Source organism: Bison bison, unplaced genomic scaffold (genome assembly GCF_000754665.1).
Source record: "Bison bison bison isolate TAMUID 2011002044 unplaced genomic scaffold, Bison_UMD1.0 scf7180017864215, whole genome shotgun sequence".
Taxonomy (NCBI): Eukaryota; Metazoa; Chordata; class Mammalia; order Artiodactyla; family Bovidae; genus Bison; species Bison bison.
This window is the reverse complement of record NW_011494787.1, coordinates 4,548,688-4,570,572: the sequence shown is the minus strand read 5'-3', so window position 1 is coordinate 4,570,572 and position 21,885 is coordinate 4,548,688. Positions and strand designations below refer to the sequence as shown.

Here is a 21,885-nt window from a genome sequence, read left to right as displayed (position 1 = left end):
CTTTCATGCACTGGAGAAGGAAATGGCAACCCACTCCAGTGTTCTTGCCTGGAGAATCCCAGGGGCGGGGGAGCCTGGTGGGCTGCCATCTATGGGGTCGCACAGAGTCAGACATGACTGAAGCAACTTAGCAGCAGCAGCAGCAGAAAGGAAACAATACATATGGAAACAGATAAAGGAAATGCAATATGTTCCACTTGAAGGTAACCATAATGGAAGAGAAAAATTTCCAGAAACAATTCTCAAAATTTTTCCAAAGTGAAAGACATAGTCAGAGACTGTAAAGGTACACTATGTTTCAGGAAAAAATTAACAGAACTATCAATAGTGGGATATATTCCAATAAAATTATAACATATCAAAGTTAAAGAAGCATTCCTTTGGGTACAAGGAAAAATCACTTAAAAAAGGAAAAAAAGTAGGCCAGTGTCAGATCTCTCCTCAGCACAAGAAATGCTGACCAAAAAATGTTACATTCTGTCAAATTACTGTTAAAATTATAAGGCAGTAGAAAAAACCCAAACTTGCAAAGAAATAACAATTCAGAGAATATAGTTTCCATGAGCCTTTCTCGAAAAAACTTCCAAAAATCAAAATTTGTCCAATTGTAAAACAAATGGAAAAATTACAGTCAAGGGACCTCGCTGCCAGTGGAAACTGACTCCATTTTACTAGGTCTAAAGCTAATACAAACATTGTATCTATGGATACAGAACAGAATGTGAATATTATAACTCCTGAATATGTAGAATTCAAAGTACCAAAAGCTGGGATGAAAATGGGAGCAAAGATGGAAATACATAAACATACTGATAATCAAAGTATTATAATTCAAAGCTGAAAATTCAAGTTATAGAGATACAGATACATCCAGGGACAGAGCAATGACAAAATATAAAAAAAAAAAAAAAAAAACAAAAAACCCCAAAAACCCCAAAAACCCAGAAATAGAAGATACTTCATTTTAAAGTCATTAAAAAGATTAAAGCAGTTCTATTAATTTCTTATGGAGCTTCCCAGGTAGCACAGTGGTAAAGAATCCACCTGCCAATGCAGGAAATGCAAGAGACCATGGGTTCGATCCCTGGGTCAGAAAGATCCCTGAAGTAGGATATGGCAACTTGCTCCAGCATTCTTGCCTAGAAAATTTCACGGACAGAGGAGCCTAGTGGGCTACACTCCACGGGATCACAGAGTCGGACATGACTGAGTGCACGCGCGTGCACACACACACACACACACACACATATATCAATGTCTTATATGGACAGAGTCTTAAGATATAATGATGAGTGCAATGTGGTGGTGGTGGTTTAATCACTAAGTCATGTCTGACTCTATGGACTGTGTAGCCTGCCAGGTTCTTCTGTCCATGGGATTTCCTGGGCAAGAATACTGGAGTGGATTGCCATTTCCTTCTCCAGGGGATCTGCCTGATCCAAGGATTGAACCTGAGTCTCCTGCTTAGCAGGCGGATTCTTTATCACTGAGCCACCTGGGAAGCCCAATATTTAAAAAAAAGAAAAAAGTTCTAGGAACATGGTTATATGTATGAAGATACTTTAGAATGAAAAGTTCTTTGGAAAAAAAATATTTTGGTGCTAGCTTTAAACTAGAGAACACATGTTACTCTCTTTCATTCCAATTCATACACTCACCAGTATAAATAGAGGCTTCTCTAGCAGCCACAGGCATATTGGATGTATTGGCTACCAATGCTGTTCTCTTCATAATTGACTCTACCTTACCATCGACTTCCATCGTGAGCTAGAGACAAACAATCTATTAGTGATTCCCCCAGTTTCGAAATAGAAATTTTTAGTTTCATTTTCACAACTTGTTTATATTTAATCCCCCTTATCATCTGTGTTCCCAAAGAAGTATTTCCCATCATTCCAACCTCTTCCCTCTATCCCACTGTGCTGTAAAGAAAACAGTCAGTATTTCCATTTCATAAAAAAAGTCCATTATTTTATGGAAATAGGAATATTATTATTACAGTAACCTAGTAGACCATTCAAAGTCTATATGACTTTCACACCAATAGATATTTTGCCTATTTTATCTTTCTCCCAATAATTGAAAATCACTAGACCACAAAAAGAAACTTTCAAGAGTTTTGACTGAAAAATTCAAATTCCCTTCCTTCGGTATACAAATTGAATCATAAATATAATTAGAAAATTCCTTAAAAGATTTTTGATAAATAAGGGCATTGCTCCAGATCCAAAACAAAGCTTTATTAATTGCCAATGAAAGCTGATTAGTGGTATTTTCTCTAGACCAGTATTGGAAGCTTTATAGATACAGACCTCTGGGAAGTCCCGGAGGACTTCAGACATCTCGTTTCCTCTCTCACCACATCCTACGTAGATGATCACATCACTGTTGGAATACTTGGATAGAGACTGTGATATCACTGTCTTCCCACAGCCAAAGGCCCCAGGGATTGCAGTAGTTCCTCCCTGTACACATCTACACAAAGCAAACAAGTAAGGATTACTTTACTCGCTAATATACACCAATAAACAAAGTAGGTTAGAGACACAGGGGCTACCCTGGTGATTCAATGGCAAACAATCCCACAGACAGAGGAGCCTGGCAGGCTACGATCTCTGGGGTCACAGAGTCAGACACAACTTAAGTGACTGAACAACAACAACAAAAGTGACACAGAAATACAAGTTAAAGAAAGCACTTTAAAATATTGTCATCTGTATCTGTACATACACTTACAAAGACTGAGGTACTGACAGAGATATAACAACTGTTCCCCTATTTGCACCTAAAGTAGGATATGTTTTTTACAATAATTAATCATCTGTAATAGCTGGAAAGTGAAAGTATGTTCCATAAGGTACCTGGAGAAGAGGACTATGAAAATAAGATAAATAAAACAGTACTAAAGATACTCTGAATGCTTAAATAAATCAGTTTATGAAAGGACAATATAAGAATTAAAGCTAAAAGAAAAATACAAACATTTTTGAAGGCTGTCTTCTGAGGTAAAAAATAAGACCTAAGAATTTCCTATTTTGTTATAGAGGTTAATAAGCAAGACTTTTGTTAAGGTGTTAAGGCAATGTACCTACTCAATAAGTACCTATGAAGTCCTTCCAAGGCAGTACAAACTATGCTTGGAGACACTAAAGGGACAGCAGTGAAGAAGACAGGCATGTTCCTATATTCACAGAGCTCTCATTCCAGTAGGTAAACTGGTGACTCTGGTGGAGTCGGCTGGTGATCACAAACAATTTAGCAACCACTTTCAAACTTTCCCTAAAAAGTGGGAGTAGAGAGGGACATACTCTTAAGAGCAGAGGAGAGTGAATGTCAAAAGTATGTGTGTATGTGAGCGAGTATGTGGGTCAGGTAGGAGGGTCTGGACAGAAGAAATGAGACATAATGCTAAGGGAAATTCCTTTGTAATAGTGTATTTCATCATAAAATTCACACAAACACTGCATCCTTAATAAGGATAACAGACTTTTCTCATATGAAACTGCTGCTACTGCTGCTAAGTCACTTCAGTCGTGTCCGACTCTGTGCGACCCCATAGACAGCACCCCACCAGGTTCTGCCATCCCTGGGATTCTCCAGGCAAGAACACTGGAGTGGGTTGCCATTTCCTTCTCCAACGCATAAAAGTGAAACATGAAAGTGAAGTCGCTCAGTCATGTCCGACCCTTAGCAACCCCACGGACTGCAGCCCACCAGGCCCCTTCGTCCATGGAATTCTCCAGGCAAGAGTACTGGAGCGGGGTGCCATTGCCTTCTCCACATATGAAACTAGTATGCATTAAAATGTTTTCCCATTGAAGCCTTTCAGTGACTCTGATAAACTAGAAAGGCAAGTCCATTCATCCTATGGCTTTGCATACTTCTTTCAAATCATCTTTAAGCCAGGGCGGGAAGGCAGGGCTGGGTGTGTCCCACGTTAGAAGTTCAACAATCCAATGTGAAAAGTGCTACCACAGAGCCCATTCAAGGTTTGTGGGAGTACACAGAAGGGGTACAAAGTCTGACGCTGGACTGGAGTGGGGTTTCTGACAGGAAAGTCTTTCTGACAGAAGCTAAGATCTGAAAGGAAATAGAAATCAGCCATATGTAGGGAAATAACATGCTATGCAGAAGGAACAGCATAACCAAAAGTTCAGGAGCAAGAGGGAGCCCTGCTTGAGGATTTAAAAGCCCATTGGGAAGCCTGGAGCATGGTCTGTAAGGAAGCAGTTGGACAGCAAGTGGCTGAGACAATACTAGAAGGTAAGCAGGAGCCAGGTCACAGGTGGCTTTGTATGGGGTTAAGGATTGTATGTTTGTCTTGAGAGCAATAAAGAGCACTTCAAGCAAAACAGTGCAGGATCACATATGTGTTTTAGTTGGATCACTATCTAATATGGACAACCACTCGGAAAGAAGGCAAAACTGAATATGTGAAGTACAGTCATGGAGTAGGGATGAAAGATGCAGATAAAAAAATATTTAGGGAACAGAATAACAGCACTAGTTCATTAATAAGATGTGGGAGAGTAAAAACAATCCTTGAGAGAAGTCACAGATTTTAGAAGAGGGATTCACTGGATGTACAATTACTGAGAGAGGCAGCAAAGTTTCAAGAAAAGGAGTGGTGATTAAGATGATGATACAGGTTTAGAAATCAACATATATAGATGAACATTTAAGTCTTGAGAGTGGATGAAGTCATTCACAGAGGGTAAGATGTATAATGAGGAAAGAAAAGAGAAAAACTCTTAAGAAATAGCAAAATTAAGGCGAAGAAACCTGCAATGGAGAATAAGCAATACCTTCCTGTAGAAGAAGGTAAACGGAAAAGCAAAGGAAGTGGATGTTCAAGGAGGAAGGAGTAGAATGCAATATCCACATCAAATGTTGTAGGAATTAAGAAAATACTAACTTATTTATTGAGTTATCAATATGGGAGTGACTGACAATGTTAGTGAGAGTAGATTCACTGAGGAGTGGAACCATGGCCATAGTGGTACAGTGAATTAAAGTGGGAGAAGTAGAGACAACTTTTTTCAAGAAGTTTGGCTGTGAAGATAAGGAGAAAAGTAGCGGAAGGCAGAAAGAGAAGGGTAGAAAGCAGATCTCTTTTCATCACATGGGAGAAGAAAGGAAGGTCACCTAATGGAAGGTCTCTGAGGAGACATGAGGTGGGGTAAACACCAGAAAAAGGAAGAGGAACAAAGGATAAATGGGAACACGTGTTAACTGACAGAATTCCAAATCTGATGGCCCCTCAGTTCTTTGTGAAGGATCTGAGATGACCATTTGGTGAGAATAAAGGAGAAAGAAGAGCTGAAGATCTGAGGCAGGTGGAGAGGTTTGAAATAGTCACTGAGGAGAGCAGAAGAATGACAATTAGGGAAATGCAGAAGGATTATGCCACAGTGCTGAGATACCAACCTGCACTTATTTTTCTCAGCAGCCTGAGTGTAGATTTGGGAGAAGGAGATAGCCAGACTGATTCACAGTTGGTATTTTACCAGGTGGGTATGATAGAAGACAGAAGACAAAGAAACAAGAAAATGTAATATACTGACAAATAATCATAGAAGTGATAGACTACTAAATTTAAACTGGATTCTAAAGGATATAGAAACAGGAGGTGCTGATTAAATAAGAAGAGTCAAAGTACTGAAGATCTTATGAGAGAGTAATAGAACAACACAGAGTAAGTTTAAAAGTAAGCAAGCTGAAGGGAGACATACAGGGGTTGGTGATCAGAAGTTAAAAGAGTTAATATCACTGCTTCAGTTTTTTCTGCAAATTAAAAGATGAAGTGATTTGTTAAAAGTAAAGGATAGTATGGTTATACCTAAAACTTAAAGAGAAAGGTTTTTAAGCAACTGAAGAAAATGGCAAAGAGCAGACTATAAAGTTAAGAAAGATTGCTGGATATAGCACAGAGAACCCAGGTGATTTTAGAAATCATCAATGTATAGTCACATCAATCTACTAATGATAGGATAACAAGAAAATTTCAGAAAGTTTTAGAAATAATGCTTTCCTTTTGCAACTGTGAAAAAATAAATTCTCTTCAATGGTCTGACTCTAAACAAGCACTGGCAAAAACATAAAACATATTTCTCTAGATAAAACCTATTTTAGGATTAGCACATAAAACCTTATCTATAAAGAAGTGAAACAGTAAGCACATATAAAAATATGAGGGCAAACTACGGGACACAGCTCAAACTCACGGAAAAAGGGCATCAAGGACTCTCTGGCCAGTCAACAGAGGATGATTAGCTGGCAACTTCTCAGTGACAGGCCGAACCTGACGTACAGGCCATACTTGGACCATGCTGAACTTCTCCTTTATACCTTCAAATTCAAGCTCCAACACGACATCCTATAGAAATACAGTGGAATTTTCAGAATACTATGAACATTTCTTCCTCTAAAGAAAAAGTAATGCCAGACTCTCCTAGGGGGGATTAGAGAGGTAGTATGTGGAAGTAGGGAGGGAGACTTACATCTTTTATTATAAATATATACCGTTCTGATTTTTTTTTAAACTAGGTACACTTATTACTATTTTAATGATTAAAAAAAAAAGTTTAGAAACTTTGGGGAAAGAAGTATTTCAAGTAATAGAGAAACAGTTAAATAAATTACATGAATATACACAGGAAAAATTCCTGAAGGATACAAAAGATATTCCTTGAACTGAGGGAGGGAAGAAATGAAAACTTTCATAATTTATTTTCCATTCTTTGTTTTTTTACTTTATTATAATCCTCTTGCACTGCTTTAATGAAAAATATTAATCTAATTAAGAATCCTAAAATATTTAATAAAGTTAAATATTTTAAATTATTTACAAAAGCAAAAAGATAATGAGTAACTTTTAACATGTGTAAATAGTGAGATGGTTTTAACTATTCACAAATGATCTCAAGGTCCAAAGACCTACAGAAATTTGTAACCTTGTTGATAAACATGAATCTGAATTGTCCACTTTAGGACTGTTCTTTAACATGTGGGTGAGTGATTCTCTAAGCTAGTGAGTAAGGACAGCTGAATGCCCAGAACCCCAATCTTAATTCTTTTGTTCTCTATTATGCCATAGAGCACAGATCTTATTCATGTGAGATGATCAGAAAATTGTTATCATCATATCTTATTGGGAAAAAGTTATATACTACAATGACCTTCCCAATAAAGATTCTTCAAACCCACAAAGATTATCATGTATCTACTGTATTTGATATGATGTGATTATCAATAATAGCAAAGGACTAAGTTTTAAATGGTTCACTGAGAGTAAGAACTTACAATCCATTCTATGATTCATTATGTGAATAGAGACTGAAAATTAAGATCAAAGTCTTTTTTTTTTTTTTTAGATCAAAGTCTTTTCTATGCCTAAAGAATCAGGGGTTTGGGAACTTCCCTGGCAGTCCAGAGGTTAAGACTCCATGTTTCCACTGCAGGGAGCACAGGTTTCATCTCTGGTCAGGGAACTATGCTCCCCCATACCCCATGGTGTGACCAAAATAAAAAAAGAGAAAAGAATCGGGGGTTTAAATAATGTAGCATAAGTTAAGAAGGTAAGAAAATACTGTACTAGCTGTTTCTCTTCAAAAAGAAACAATATATTTTGCCTTTTGTATTCCTAAACTCAAGTTTTAAAGGAAAATATCTTAAATTATGAAAGTAACTTAAAACTTACATATTAAATATGAATTCTATAACTACTGAGAGTTCTACAGCTGGGTAACTGTATCAGTGGGGCCACTCATGCGAGTTAAAGTTTATATGATACTTACAGAGGTATCGTAATTTCCAGGTGGAGCGATGTAGGTGACAGTTCCTCTGTTTCGTGGAGGCAACATGATTTTGTGTTTGATGAGAGAGTTCTCATTGACAATTCCGTAAATATCTCCACCAGTGATGTGACTACCAACCTAGAGAACAAACATACTTGTTGCTTAATACTCAAAGAAATGTCAAGCCATTTAATGTTCAATAAACATCAAGGAAATGCCCCTTGCCATTATTTAACTCATTTGCCTCACTTATCAGTATAACGTATTTGTTCTATAATCCTTCTTGTGGAGCTTAAAAAAAAAAACAAGTAAACTATGCTTCTGCGGTCCACTTTTATTTTGACGAAGAGTACAAAATAGTTCACTAAACACTCTTTTCACATTCTTTCACCAACTTTAGAAATTTTGATTACAAAGACATACCCGTAGGTTTTTGCAAGGTGTGAAATCCCATTTGACATCTCTGCTAAGAGCAGACACATTTACTCCTCTGGGAATGTAAATACTTTGAGTCTGACTGCTGATATCCGACAAAGGTCTTTGAATACCATCAAAAATGGCTCCCATAATGCCTGGACCAAGCTCAACTGAGAGGGGTTTACCAGTGCGAAGTACAGGGTCTCCAACAGACACACCAGCTGGGAACGGTGGTTGAGGAAAACTCACTATGAAATACTGGAGATAATACAAAATAAAGAAGTACCACAGCTTAACACGAAATGACATATAAGAAGCTAAACCTGAGATTTTCAAACTTATAGTCCACAGCATCGTGAGTGTTTCGGTAACTTTTTCATAGAGATCTACAACGAAAGATATATTTTATAATTCCATCTACTAAATAATCATGCTCAAACATTTTAATAAGTTTATGTGTCTAACAAGTGAGTAGCACTCTGAAACAAAAAGACACATAAATTGAAACAAAAAGACACAAAAATTGAAAGAAAAAAGAACATTTTAACTTCATTTTTAAATAATCTCAATTCTTGCAAAGGGGATTTATGTGCCTGTTGGGTAGTCTATAATTTCCAAACCTAGGAATCAGACTGAATACCCAATCCACATCATATGACACCTGGTTTTCATATGACACCTGGTTTTTAGCTTAGCAATTGCCAAAAACTCGGCTTCACAAAGATATGACATCATCGACAAGAATACAGTGCAGTCAGATAATGAAACTGTTTATTATCTCAAGCTACTAGTTCTCATGGTGTCTGAGAAGATGTTGAATATTCTTGTGTTTACCGCAAATCCTTAAAACATCCCGGGGCACCACATGAGTTTGCTGCAGCTGCCCAGAGTGCCTTGGGCACAGTTTGGGACCCACAGGCTAAAAATAGATTCAAAAGCCTCTCTATAATACATTGCTTCAACTATACTGATGAGGAATATCAGTTCCTTAAAAAGGATATTAGAATTAGAAAAAAAAACTTAAACTCTTAAGACTGAGAAACAACCAAAAAAATTTTAAGACTTAACAATCATTAAGAGATTTATTAATAAGTGATGGTATATTCATATGCTGGAATTCTATGTAGCTGTAAAAAAGGACAGGTACTTTTATGAATGAAAGATCTCCAAAATATACTTTAATTTCCAATATTTGTTTATAAAAATATTTCAAGCCTATAGCAAAGTTGAAAGAATATTACAGTGATCTACCATACACACTGCATCTTATTTATCACATATCTATCCATCTTCCACAATACAAATATTTTTAAGTGAATAAAAGGTGTAGAACAGTACTTATACTATCTTCTGGGGAAAAAAAAGGAAATAAAAATACACATTTATAATGGTCCATATAAAAAACTAGAAGGATATATAGTAAGTGGAACTAACAAACTGGTTGCATGAACGCATGTCTGTTTTGAAACCTGGCCAAATACAGGATGACAAAAGTGGGGCAGGTTCTCACTAAACACACATTCATTTGTTTACTTTAAATCTTTAAACCATGTGAAAGACTAAATTAAAGATAAATCTAACAATAGAAAAAAATCCTTTTGATTAGTGATGATTTCATAGCTGTGAAGACTTTTAATTTTATTAAAAATTTCAGGTGATTTTGTTTAGAATTAGCACTCCAATACTGACATAGAGAGAAGAGGTCCTGTAAGCATATATTTCTGCATGGCAAAAAAGCTGTCCCAAATAAAACTTAATTAAGCAGTCAGAGAAGTAATGCATAAGAATAACAGCACTGAAATATTAACAGCAATGAAAGTTCAGGAGATAATACTGATTTCTCAAAATAAGAGCACTAATTTCTAGTACCTTTCAATAAATGTCTATCTATCAGCTTTCTTCAAAATACCAGCATTCCATGTTTCTGATATCACTAGTGGTGCTTTTACCTTGGCCAAAAATCTTTAAATTCTGACTTGTAGAAAATGGCCAGAAATTGAAGTAAAAAGGATACAAGTTTCTTCATACACCTGGATGGTAGCCATGTCGCCCTCTAATCGGATAATCTCTCCAACCAACTCGCTGTGGCCCACTCTCACCAGCTCGTACATGGCTGCGCCTGCCATGTCACAGGCGGTAACCACTGAAAGGAGCAGATGAGTGTTTTAATGACTCAAGAGTCTGAACAGTTCCACAGAATTAAAATACCCAGTAAGTTTGTTAATACACTTCTCTCACATATTTATAGGAAACATAAAACACCTCCTATGGGACACACAGTCTCTCAAAAAGTACATTAAAAAAAATTATACTTGATTTAAAACACTGTGTTTGTTTCACGTATATAACACGATTCAGATATATACATAATTTTTTCAGATTATTTTCTATAGATTATTATACATTGAGTATAATTCCATGTGCTGTACAGTAAATCACTGTTGCTTATCTATTTTATGTACAGTAGTTTGCATTTGTTAATCCCATACTCCTGATTTGTCCCTCCCTCCCTCTCCCCACTGATGACCATAAATTTGTTTTCTATGAGTGTCTGTTTCTACTTCATATACAGATTTATTTGTATTATTTTTTAGATTCCACATATAAGGGATATCACACAATATTTATCTTTGTCTGATTTTCTTCTAACATTCTCTAGGTTCACCCATGTTGCTGCAAAGGGCAATATTTCATTCTTTATATGGCTGAATAACATTCCATTGTGTATATACACCACATCCTCTTAAGTTGATCATCTGCTGATGGACACTTAGGTTGCTTCTGGTTTTTGGCTGCTATAAATAGTTATGCTATGAACACTGGGGTACATGTATCTTTTTAAATTACAGTTTTCCTCTTTTCTGGATATACAGTTATGAATGGGACTGCTGAATCATATGTAGCTCTATTTTTTATTTTTAAGGAAACTTGTACTGTTTTCCATAGTAGTTACACCAATTTACATTCCCACCAACAGTGTAGGAGGGTTCTCTTTTCTCCACACCCTCTTCAGCATTTATAATTTGCAGACTTTTTCACGGCAGCCATTCTGACTGCTGTGAGAAGATACCCCACTGTGGTTTTGATTTGCATTTCTCTAATAATTAGTGATACTGAACATCTTTTCATGTACCTGTTGGCCATTTGTATGTCTTCTTTGGTAAGATGTCTATTTAGGTTTTCTGCCCATTTTTCTGATTGGATTGTTTTGGTTTTTCTATATTAAGTTACATTAGCTGTTTGTGTATTTTGTAGATTAACCCTCTGATAGTCACATCACTACAAATATTTTCTTCCATTTCTTTTTGTTTTGTTAATCAAAAAGACACATTTTTTAGCATATGCATAGATGGGATAAACAGAATAAAATTTTGTTAGGCTTTAGGCTAAGATTACTTGTTTACATGATACACATGAATACTATTTTCATTTTGAAGTTCTATATGACAAATATACATTGAACTCTTAACTAGTAGCATTGAGGCAAGTTTTCATCAGTCTAGGTTGCTATAATACAAGGAATGGTGGGTACTGGAAAAAATAATAATAAAAGACTAAAACTAACAATCATCAGCACGCTCTGTTTTCACGATTCTTCTGAGAAATATCACATAAAACAACAACTTTAGTTTCTAACTTTATACCAGTGGTTCTTGAAACTCTTCTGGGACACATCTACCTAGAAAAACTCCATTTGCATTTGGGCTCCCCAGGTGGTGCAGTGGTAAAAGTATCCGCCTGCAATGCGGAAAAAGACGCTAGAGATGCGGGTTTGATCCCTGGGTCAGGAAGAGCCCTTGGAGTAGGTTGGCAACACACTCCAGTATTTTGCCTGGAGAATCCCATGGACGGAGGAGCCTGGCAAGCTATAGTTCATGGGGTCACAAAGAGTCAGACATGAGTGAGCAGAACAACAAACAGGATATTTATAATCAGTCATGACCGCTGGGTGAAAGCCTCATTAAGAATTCCTATTTCTTATAAATACTATATTAGATTTTGCACTTATTATTTTGGATCATGTTGCCCAGCAAGCAAAAGTTACTTTTCTGGCAGGAGGGTAAGTTTGGATGTTTTCAGGTATGTATAGGAATAAGTCTATGGTGGTTTTTTTTTTTAAACTGTATTATTATTTTATTAAGGAATCCATTTTTATGACTGTCACGAAGCCAGACAGAGTTAACAGTGACAAGTTCTGGAGGTAACAATACCCTACTCTGAACTTTCTAGTTACAACCAATGTCATCTCCCTAGAAGCTCAACTTTTCTATCTCTGCCTCTCCCTACCAGACTCCTAAGGTCTCAATTCCTGCCCTCCTATTCCTGGAAGATGCCAACGCTAACTGTGTAAGAGGTCTTTTCAGGAGAAGACGACTTTTGTCTTCCCAGAAGACAAAGCCTCTACTTTGCTCTATGAGGCAGATAGCAACCCCAAACCACAGACAGGTTGGGACCTGCGCAGGCCTCAATGGAGTAAGTCTATTTCAATATTTAGCCTTCAGATACAATTAATTAGAACTATGAATTAGGTAATATTCAAGTAGAAACTATTAGGGAATTAATATTTAACTTACATTAGAACAACGGAAATTTATTTCTTTTATCAATATTTACCTCTGTATCTATAAGAATAATTAAGAAGCATAGAAATGTGGGCTAAGTCACTCCAATTATGTCTGACTCTGTGACCCCATGGACTGTAGCCCACCAGGCCCCTCTGTCCATGGGATTCTCTAGGCAAGAATACTGGAGTGGCTTGTCATGCCCTCCTCCAGGGGATCTTCCCGACCCAGGGATCTAACCCACATCTCTGTGTCTCCTTCATCGGCAGGCACGGTCTTTACCACTAGTGCCGCCCGGGAGGCCCACACTGAGATACCACAGAGAACTAAAGTGTCGACAAATTCCAGAAAAATATTTTCACCTAAACTCTTCTGAGAGTGTTCTTTGCCTTTTCCCTAAAAGTTCCTACGTACAGTCTGTCTTCCTTAAAGGCTTTATGACCATCAAGGTGAAAAATTGTTTCTCTGAATGGTGAAGAGATTGAAAATAGTGAAATATATTATTTGCTAAAAATTCAAGCTCAAACACCAAGTTCTAAGCAGTAGAAGCTTACTAGGGAGAAATAAGCGGCCCAGTGACTGATAATCTTCACTTGTATTAACACCCAAAAGCACCATCACCTCTATTGTGATTAGAACATCAAAAAGACTACAACATGAGGTTTATAAAAAGACAAGGAAAAGTGAATTTTCACGGCACTAAAGATTACAAATCAATGAGTAGTTTTACCAACAGAAACTGAATCACATTTGCAGTGGAAATGTGGAATAACAAACTTAATACTAGGAGGAGATTTATTTATTACTTAAAATGCAATACTCCAAGCTGTGGGCAAAACAAACATAAACTGCTTTCCATTCTCATTATCATGTCATAAGACTATTTTGCTACAGGTAGCTAGTTACGTGATACCTGAATCATCACTCAGAAGGATTTATACATGCAAAGAGCCATGGTTGATATTTCCGAGAAATGTTCTAAAAGCAATGACTAAAATATAAATCACATTAATAGACATTTAGGTATCACAAAATAAAACCTATAAACTTTATAGCTTTTTAACTTCAGATTTAACAACAACAAAAAATTTAAGATAGGTAACACTATCTATACATTTACATAGTAATTATTAAATTTAGATAATAAATGTTATAGTAACCCTTATGATGGAAGTATTGCCTCAGTCTTACAGCAGGTATGAAATCTTCTAAAGACAGAATTTACATAGGTGAAGAGAAACTTGTGTATTTCTGCCTAAAACATCTTGAAAAGATATTAACTGATATTAGGGATTTTTACTATTATGATTATTATGTATTACTCACCAGGTCCTGAGACCCCATGCACATAACCAAACGTGCTTTCTTTATCTTCATCACGTATTTTGGGGAGCTTGGAGAAATCCATCATGTTAATTTACCTATAATAAAAAAGAAATTAAGTTATAATTAGAAACTTTAAAGCAAAAGAACCAATATAGGTAGTGAACTCTGGTGTATAGTTGAGTTATTACCACTTCTTCAAAGTAAAATAGAATATAAAATTCTTAAGATTTGGTTAAAATTACCTCATTCTCGGATAGTCTACAGTTATTAAAACTGTAGTTTTATATAGTCTATAGTTATTAAAACTCAGAATTGTATCCCTACACAAGGTATTCCATAGAAAATATCCCACGGACTGTAACAAGGAAAGTGATGTCTTTCCAGTGGCTTTTCTAGCCCTGCAACATCTTGCCCTGCCATTTAGCTCTCTGACTTCCCCAACTACTCCTTACCTTTATCATGCTGCATAAACATGGAACTCTGTTATTACGCAAAACACACGCACATTCTGTCTCCGGGTCTTTGTACACACTATTCCCCTCGTCTGGAGTACTCTTCACCTGGATGTCAGCTCCTATACCTCCTGCAGGTCTTCACTCAAATATCCCACACTCTGAGAGGCCATTTTGCCTATCTGCCCATCTATTTAAAATTGAAACATACCTCCCTCCTTCCCTACTTTATTTTTTACCATCTAACAAATTATATCTTATGTTTAAAAAAAAATGTTTAAACGTATAATCTATCTTTAAAATGTTTCTGTGATCATCCCTACCTCCCCCCACCCCTCGCCTTTAGCAGAATACAGAACAGTTTAGGAAATTTAGTTCAATTTATCTAGTTTAAGATGCACAACCTGAAAGACCCAAACAGTGTACTGAGTCCAAATAGAAAACTAGTTACAGATCCCAGAGCAGAAAGTTTCCTTGTAACTGCTGGTCTAACTTATTATAGACAATTTAGTAAAGGAAATAAAATACATGCAGAGATAAAAAGCTACATAATGTCTCCTAACAACCTTAAAGAAAAGGTCACAGATCAATAGATAATAAAGTACCAAATAATATGCATTTATTTACTAAAAGTTCAAAGATTAGCAAAGGAAAAGGAGGCTCGCAAAGGCATACCAGGTGGAGAAATAACAAGAACAAAAGAAGGGAAATAAAAATTTCAGGAGAGTTCATGGACCAGCCTGACTGCAATAAAAAACTGCACTGCAACAGTGAGAAATAAGGATTCAAAGGTAGAGATTAATTTGTGGGTCTAGAGATGAATGCCTAGTGGACTTTATCCTACAAACAACAGGGAACAACCAAAGATTGTTACGAGAAGAATGATGTTTAATCAATCTAACATTAAGAGGAGAGGGGAAGCAGGCATGGTGAGAAGTTAAAAAGCTCTGGAAATAGTATGGGTTGCGTCTATGTTTTACCAGAGCTGTCACCAGATCCTTGCTCAAAATCAACCAACCCCTCCCTTGAACAGGAACTAACATATCTTTAATCACAGGGTCTGGACACAAAGGAAGCTATAGGGAGAGAAAAACAAAAAACTGGATATCAAAAAACTGAAATCAAGATGGTGATGAATCTGATCTTCAAAAGACCCTAAATCTCTTTCTACAGTGATTTTTTTTACTACATTGGTGTACAAAATGACACTCCTACCTGCAGCCATGAAGGGAAGTCACCGACCAAAAGCCAGAAAGGTGGTGGTGTCTGTTTCCAGGAAAACCTTGCCTTTTTCCCAGAAAACTAATGCATATACTTCCCCATGATTAGTCTTACTCCTCTCCCTATTATCTTTATTCCTTAAAAGCAAATCCCTCTTGCCATTAAGGGGACAATTTGACTACTGAACTAAGTTCCCACTTCTCCATTCTCTGGCCACTGAATAAAGATTGTGTTGCTTCCGTTCCGCTTTGGTTTCATTTTTTGGCTGCCGGAACATGAAAGGGGGGAAAAAAAAACCTTCCCCATGGAGGCAGAGGGCCTCAGGGGGCTACAGCATGAGCAGGGTACATACAACTTAATTTGGTAACAAATGGACTCAATTCATTAACTGTTTACCAAGCCCTTACCAAGGAAAAGGTACTGTGTTAAACTTAGGGAATAAAGATTGTGAATAAAAGGAGATTTCACTAGCTGTAAACAACTGTACCATAAAGCAAGACTACTTAAGTGTTCAAATGATAATACACAAGGAGCAGAGGAGAAACTGATTCAGTTGTGGGAAAAGTGTAAACCAATGGGGATGAGTTGGAGGAACCAGTAATTGGAAAGTAAGCTTCAAGGCTGAGTTGAGTCCAGAAAGAAAGAATACAGAATGAGAGGAAAATCAAACCCTGAGCCTCGGGGATTCATTCAGGCAGGGTAGACTAATGTTTTCCAGTCTTTCTGGAGCCACTGAAGGATCACTACAGAATTCTACATTTCTTGGAACATGATCTGCAATCCATTAACCAAGGTGGCTTTCCTGGTAGCTCAGCTGGTAAAGAATTCGCCTGCACTGCAGACCTGGGTTCGATCCCTGGGTTGGGAAGATCCCCTGGAGAAGGGAATGGCTATCCACTCCAGTATTCTGGCCCGGAGAATTCTATGGTCTGTATAGTCCATGGGGATGCAAAGAGTCAGACATGACTGAGTAACTTCCACTTTCAACCAAGATGGACCAAAGCAGAGACATTACTTTGCCGACAAAGGTTTGTCTAGTCAAAGTTACTGGTTTTTCTAGTAGTCATGTATGGATGTGAGAGTTGGACCATAGAGAAGGCTGAGCACCAAAGAATTGATGCTTTTGAACTGTGGTGTTGGAGAAGACTCTTGAGAGTCCCTTGGACAGCAAGGAGATCAACAGTCAATCCTAAAGGAAATCAATCCTGAATATTCATTGGAAGGACTGATGCTGAAGCTGAAACTCCAATACTTTGGCCACCTGATGCGAAGAACTGGAAGAGACCCTGATGCTGGGAAAGACTGAAGGCAGGAGGAGAAGGGGATGACAGAGGGCTAGATGGCTGGATGGTATCACCAACTCAATGGACATGAGTTTGAGCAAGCTCTGGGAGATGGTGAAGGACAGGGAAGCCTGCCGTGTTGCAGTCCATGGGGTTGCAAACAGTTAGACATGACAGAGCAAATGAACAAGAACAACAAACCAAGGTGTCAAGCGATTTGGGAGGGGAGTGTAACAGTAAAGTCATTAACAGTGGAATTCTGGTTTGATACTCTTGGTGTTTTCAGAAAGGGGATGGTGGACAGAGCTAACAGGGAAGAATTAAAGAGTGATTAAAGAAACAAGCAAGAGTAAAAACAAAGATCAAAACCACATGGCAATAAAGGAGACCTTCCAAGTGAGAAGGATATGAGCAAAGGGGCAAGATAAGTACCAATACCTTAAAGACGATAAAAGATGGTGATAGATAAGAGACTATCATCACTTTGGTCATTTATTGGCAAAGATGAAGTTAGTGCATAAGTCATTGGAAATCATGAAAAAATATTTATTATAGTCACATATGTCAGCATAAAAGAATCAAGGATTTTGGATTCTATAGGAAAGTTACATTGGAGGAAGGGAAGTTGAGGGAGGAAGTAAAGAAAAGGGGAAACTGGTTTGTTAGGATTTTCCAGCCTCCTAAAGATACAGAAGGGATTGTTGAGTAAGGAGGAATGGGACTGCAAAAGCCTAGAATTAAATTTTAAAAGACGGAAGTTTTTCTAGAAACTACTTAGATAAGAGAAAAACAAAGTTTAAAGATAAGCATTTATTTGGGAGATGGGTTAGGCAAAGGCTTTGAAGTAGTGAACAAGCAAAGGAAGTCAAATTTTAATCTACAGAACATCAAAGATTTTCAAAGTCAGAAGAGAAATTTATAACAATACAGTCTAACTTCTTCCTCAAATATGGTTATTTCCTATGATACATGGTCATCTGCCTTTTAAAGTGGAAATAGCATGAAATACTGAGTCACGCTTAGGAAAGATCCTAATTCTACCAGTGACACGCGGCAGGAGATCTCAGACAAATCAGAATCTCTTTGTGTCTTCCCTTGACGTATCCCCTACCCTGGGCTTATGACTAAATTACAGTTTTGTAAAAAATGTTCCTTGTGAGATGTAAAATGCTTACAAAACTCTCATAAATAATACCTATTATTTAAAAAGGGCTTGAATTTTTAAAACACTATTCTATTTTTAAAAATCTTCTCTAAGAGAGTTGCTTTGTATCCAACCTAAATCTATTAACACTTTCTCATAACTTGTACCCTCTGGCCCTGTTTCTTCCAACTACTGTAGCCACACAGAGTATACTCCCTCTCCTAGGAAATTCTCTTTTGTGTCTTCAACTGTCCCTGAAAGGACAGCCTTTTTCAGCTCCTTCTCCCCTGAGGCTATACCCTGTTCTCAAGTATTTTACAATGTCAATGTTTCTTTTAAAACAGAACAAATAAAACTAAAAACTATATTCAAAATGTCATATGAGTAACTCTTCAAGAGTACCACTTTATCTATTCTGGCTGCTTCCTTTTATTGAGAAACAAAGACCAAGGCTTTGAGTCAGACAAATTGAGTTTGAAGTTAAAAACTGTGCCCTCAAGTAAATCAAATTCTTTCAACCTTTTGAGACTCATTTGTAAAATCTGCTGGGATTGCTGTGAAGCACCAAACAGTAAGCATAAGAGAAAATACTGATGACTACTAACTCTATTCTGTTAGTGTAAGTTAATATTGCCTAATTGAATTGTGAACTTCCAGATGTTCAAGCTGGTTTCAGAAAAGGCACAGGAACCACAGATCAAATTGCCAACATCTGCTGGATCATGGAAAAAGCAAGAAACTTCCAGAAAAGCATCTATTTCTACTTACTGACTATGCCAAAGCCTTTGACTGTGTGGATCACAATAAACTGTGGAAAATTCTTCAAGAGATGGGAATACCAGACCACCTGATCTGGCTCTTGAGAAATTTGTATGCAGATCAGGAAGCAACAGTTAGAACTGGACATGGAACAACAGACTAGTTCCAAATAGGAAAAAGAGTTCGTCAAGGCTGTATATTGTCACCCTGTTTATTTAACTTATATGCAGAGTACATCATGAGAAACGCTGGACTGGAAGAAACACAAGCTGGAATCAAGACTGCCAGGAGAAATATCAATAACCTCAGATATGCAGATGACACTACTGTTATGGCAGAAAGTGAAGAAGAACTAAAAAGCCTCTTGATGAAAGTGAAAGTGGAGAGTGAAAAAGTTGGCTTAAAGCTCAACATTCAGAAAACTAAGATCATGGCATCCGGTCCTATCACTTCATGGGAAAGAGATGGGAAACAGTGGAAACAGTGTCAGACTTTATTTTTCTGGGCTCCAAAATCACTACAGATGGTGACTGCAGCCATGAAATTAAAAGACGCTTACTCCTTGGAAGGAAAGTTATGACCAACCTAGATAGCATATTCAAAAGCAGAGACATTACCTTGCCAACAAAGGTTCATCTAGTCAAGGCTATGGTTTTTCCTGTGGTCATGTATGGATGAGAGAGTTGGACTGTGAAGAAGGCTGAGCGCCGAAGAATTGATGCTTTTGAACTGTGGTGATGGAGAAGACTCTGGAGAGTCCCTTGGACTGCAAGGAGATCCAACCAGTCCATTCTGAAGGAGATCAGCCCTGGGATTTCTTTGGAAGGAATGATGCTAAAGCTGGAACTCCAGTACTTTGGGCAATTCATGCAAAGAGTTGACTCACTGGAAAAGACTCTGATCCTGGGAGGGATTGGGGGCAAGAGGAGAAGGGGACGACAGAGGATGAGATGGCTGGATGGCATCACTGACTCGATGGACGTGAGTCTCAGTGAACTCCGGGAGTTGGTGATGGACAGGGAGGCCTGGCGTGCTGTGATTCATGGGGTCGCAAAGAGTCGGACATGACTGAGCGACTGATCTGATCTGATCTGATACGCCAAGTGCAGATTACAGATTGAAAATACAATGGAGTAAGACACAATCTCTTCCCCAAGGAGTTTCTAGCCTGGTGGGATAAAAGCAAACATAGTTATATTAAGTTGACAAAGGTACTCTCATAGGAGCAACACAGAGAGATTTAGAAGTGTATAAAGCAGAGGATCTAACCTAAACTTGGGCAGGACAAGATGACTTAGAGGATAATAAACTGAAACTTGAAAGATGATTAAGGAGACATTAGAGCATACAGTAGAACTTTCTTACAGGTGCTTCAAATCTCCTAGGGGTCACGAAGGTGTTCTGAAATGTTTATGAGGCAATAATGGTATCTGTTCTGATTTTTAAAATATAGGTATTTACAACTTTTCCCTTTAAACAACGAGAGCCTTGAAATGTATGAGCAGTCATTTGTGGAAATCAAATGAGTCTGTTCATGATTCAGCTGCCTTGTGGATTTATTACTCAGTTGGATAATTCTAGCCACCACAGGAAACCGATGATTCTCTAGTTTTCAACTTTAGTTTTAGGCATATGTTGTTTAATTTACGCCAAAGACAGCAGGCATTAAGAACACTGACATCAAATTAATAAGAAAATCAAGTCTTAGGTGATAATTCTATGTATTTTCTTAGGTACACTTTTTACCAGATCCACAAATTTGCATTCATCTGATTAATATTATATCAAATTAAGATGATCCTATTTTTAAACAAATCAGTGTTTACAACAGCCAAGATACGGAAGCAACCTAAGTGCCCATTAATAGAAGAATGGGTAAAGAAGGCAGCGTACGCATAAATAATTGAACATTGTTGTTTTTCAGTTGTTAAGTCCTGTCTGACTTTTGTGACCCCATGGACTGTAGCCTGCTAGGCTACTCTGTCCATGGGATTACCCTAGCAAGAATACTGGAGTGGTCTGCCATTTCCTTTTCCAAGGGATGAACCTGCATCTCCTGCACTGGCAGGCAGATTCTCTACCACTGAGCTCCCTGGGAAGCCCTACCACTTTCCTCAGCCATAAGAAAGAAGAAAATCTTGCCACTGAGCCTAGAGGATATTATTCTTAATGAAATAAGTCAGACGGAAAAAATACCAATACTGTCTGAGTTCTCAAATGTGTAACCTTAAAAACAAAGCAAATGAAGAAAGATTAATAAGACACATGTAGAGTCACGGATACAGACAGGTGGCTGCCTTATGCACCAGACTTCCTTCTAGACATCTGATTTAAGAGAACCCAAATATTTAAACAATGAGTAAGCTGAATAATTGGTCCCTGGATAACTGAAGTTTAAGACTCACACTTGAAGCACTACAATTTTTGGCTTGTTTTCTGGAAATGGAAAAAACAATACGAAAGTGGATTTAGAAAGCAGGGCCCATATGACAGTTCTCAGGTTAAGTCAAGCAATTAGTATAGAGTTCAGGTTACAACCGAAGTCTTAGTTTCTAAGACTCCTTCTCCTCCAACATAAACCTTAGATAGAGCCCATCACCAGTAGTCACAGGGGAAAAGTCTAAGGTACTATTTGCTGATACTGGAAAATGTTTCCTTGCTCCAGAAGTTTCAGGATCCAACCTCTTAACAGTTAAGCACTTGGAGAAACTTTCAAGGATTCAGTTCAGTTGCTCAGTCGTGTCCGACTCTTTGCGACCCCATGAATCGCAGCATGCCAGGCCTCCCTGTCTATCAACAACTCCCGGAGTTCACTCAAACTCATGTCCATCGAGTCGGTGATGCCATCCAGCCATCTCATCCTCTGTCGTCCCCTTCTCCTCTTGCCCCCAATCCCTCCCAGGATCAGAGTCTTTTCCAATGAGT

At 37.7% G+C, this 21,885-nt stretch overlaps 1 protein-coding gene across 1 annotated transcript in view; it reads right to left on the bottom strand.

Annotated features, from left to right (window-relative positions):
• ATP6V1A (ATPase, H+ transporting, lysosomal 70kDa, V1 subunit A) overlaps positions 1-21,885 on the bottom strand; it is a 61,371-nt gene that overhangs the window by 16,720 nt on the left and 22,766 nt on the right. Inside the window, exons 2-8 of the mRNA XM_010845340.1 lie at positions 14,102-14,196; positions 10,228-10,356; positions 8,220-8,434; positions 7,797-7,934; positions 6,225-6,376; positions 2,313-2,475; positions 1,659-1,767 (exon numbers count right to left, since the gene is read on the bottom strand). Coding sequence (XP_010843642.1) covers positions 1,659-1,767; positions 2,313-2,475; positions 6,225-6,376; positions 7,797-7,934; positions 8,220-8,434; positions 10,228-10,356; positions 14,102-14,186 — 991 coding nt within the window. The 5' untranslated portion in view covers positions 14,187-14,196. The remainder of the gene's footprint in view (positions 1-1,658; positions 1,768-2,312; positions 2,476-6,224; positions 6,377-7,796; positions 7,935-8,219; positions 8,435-10,227; positions 10,357-14,101; positions 14,197-21,885) is intronic.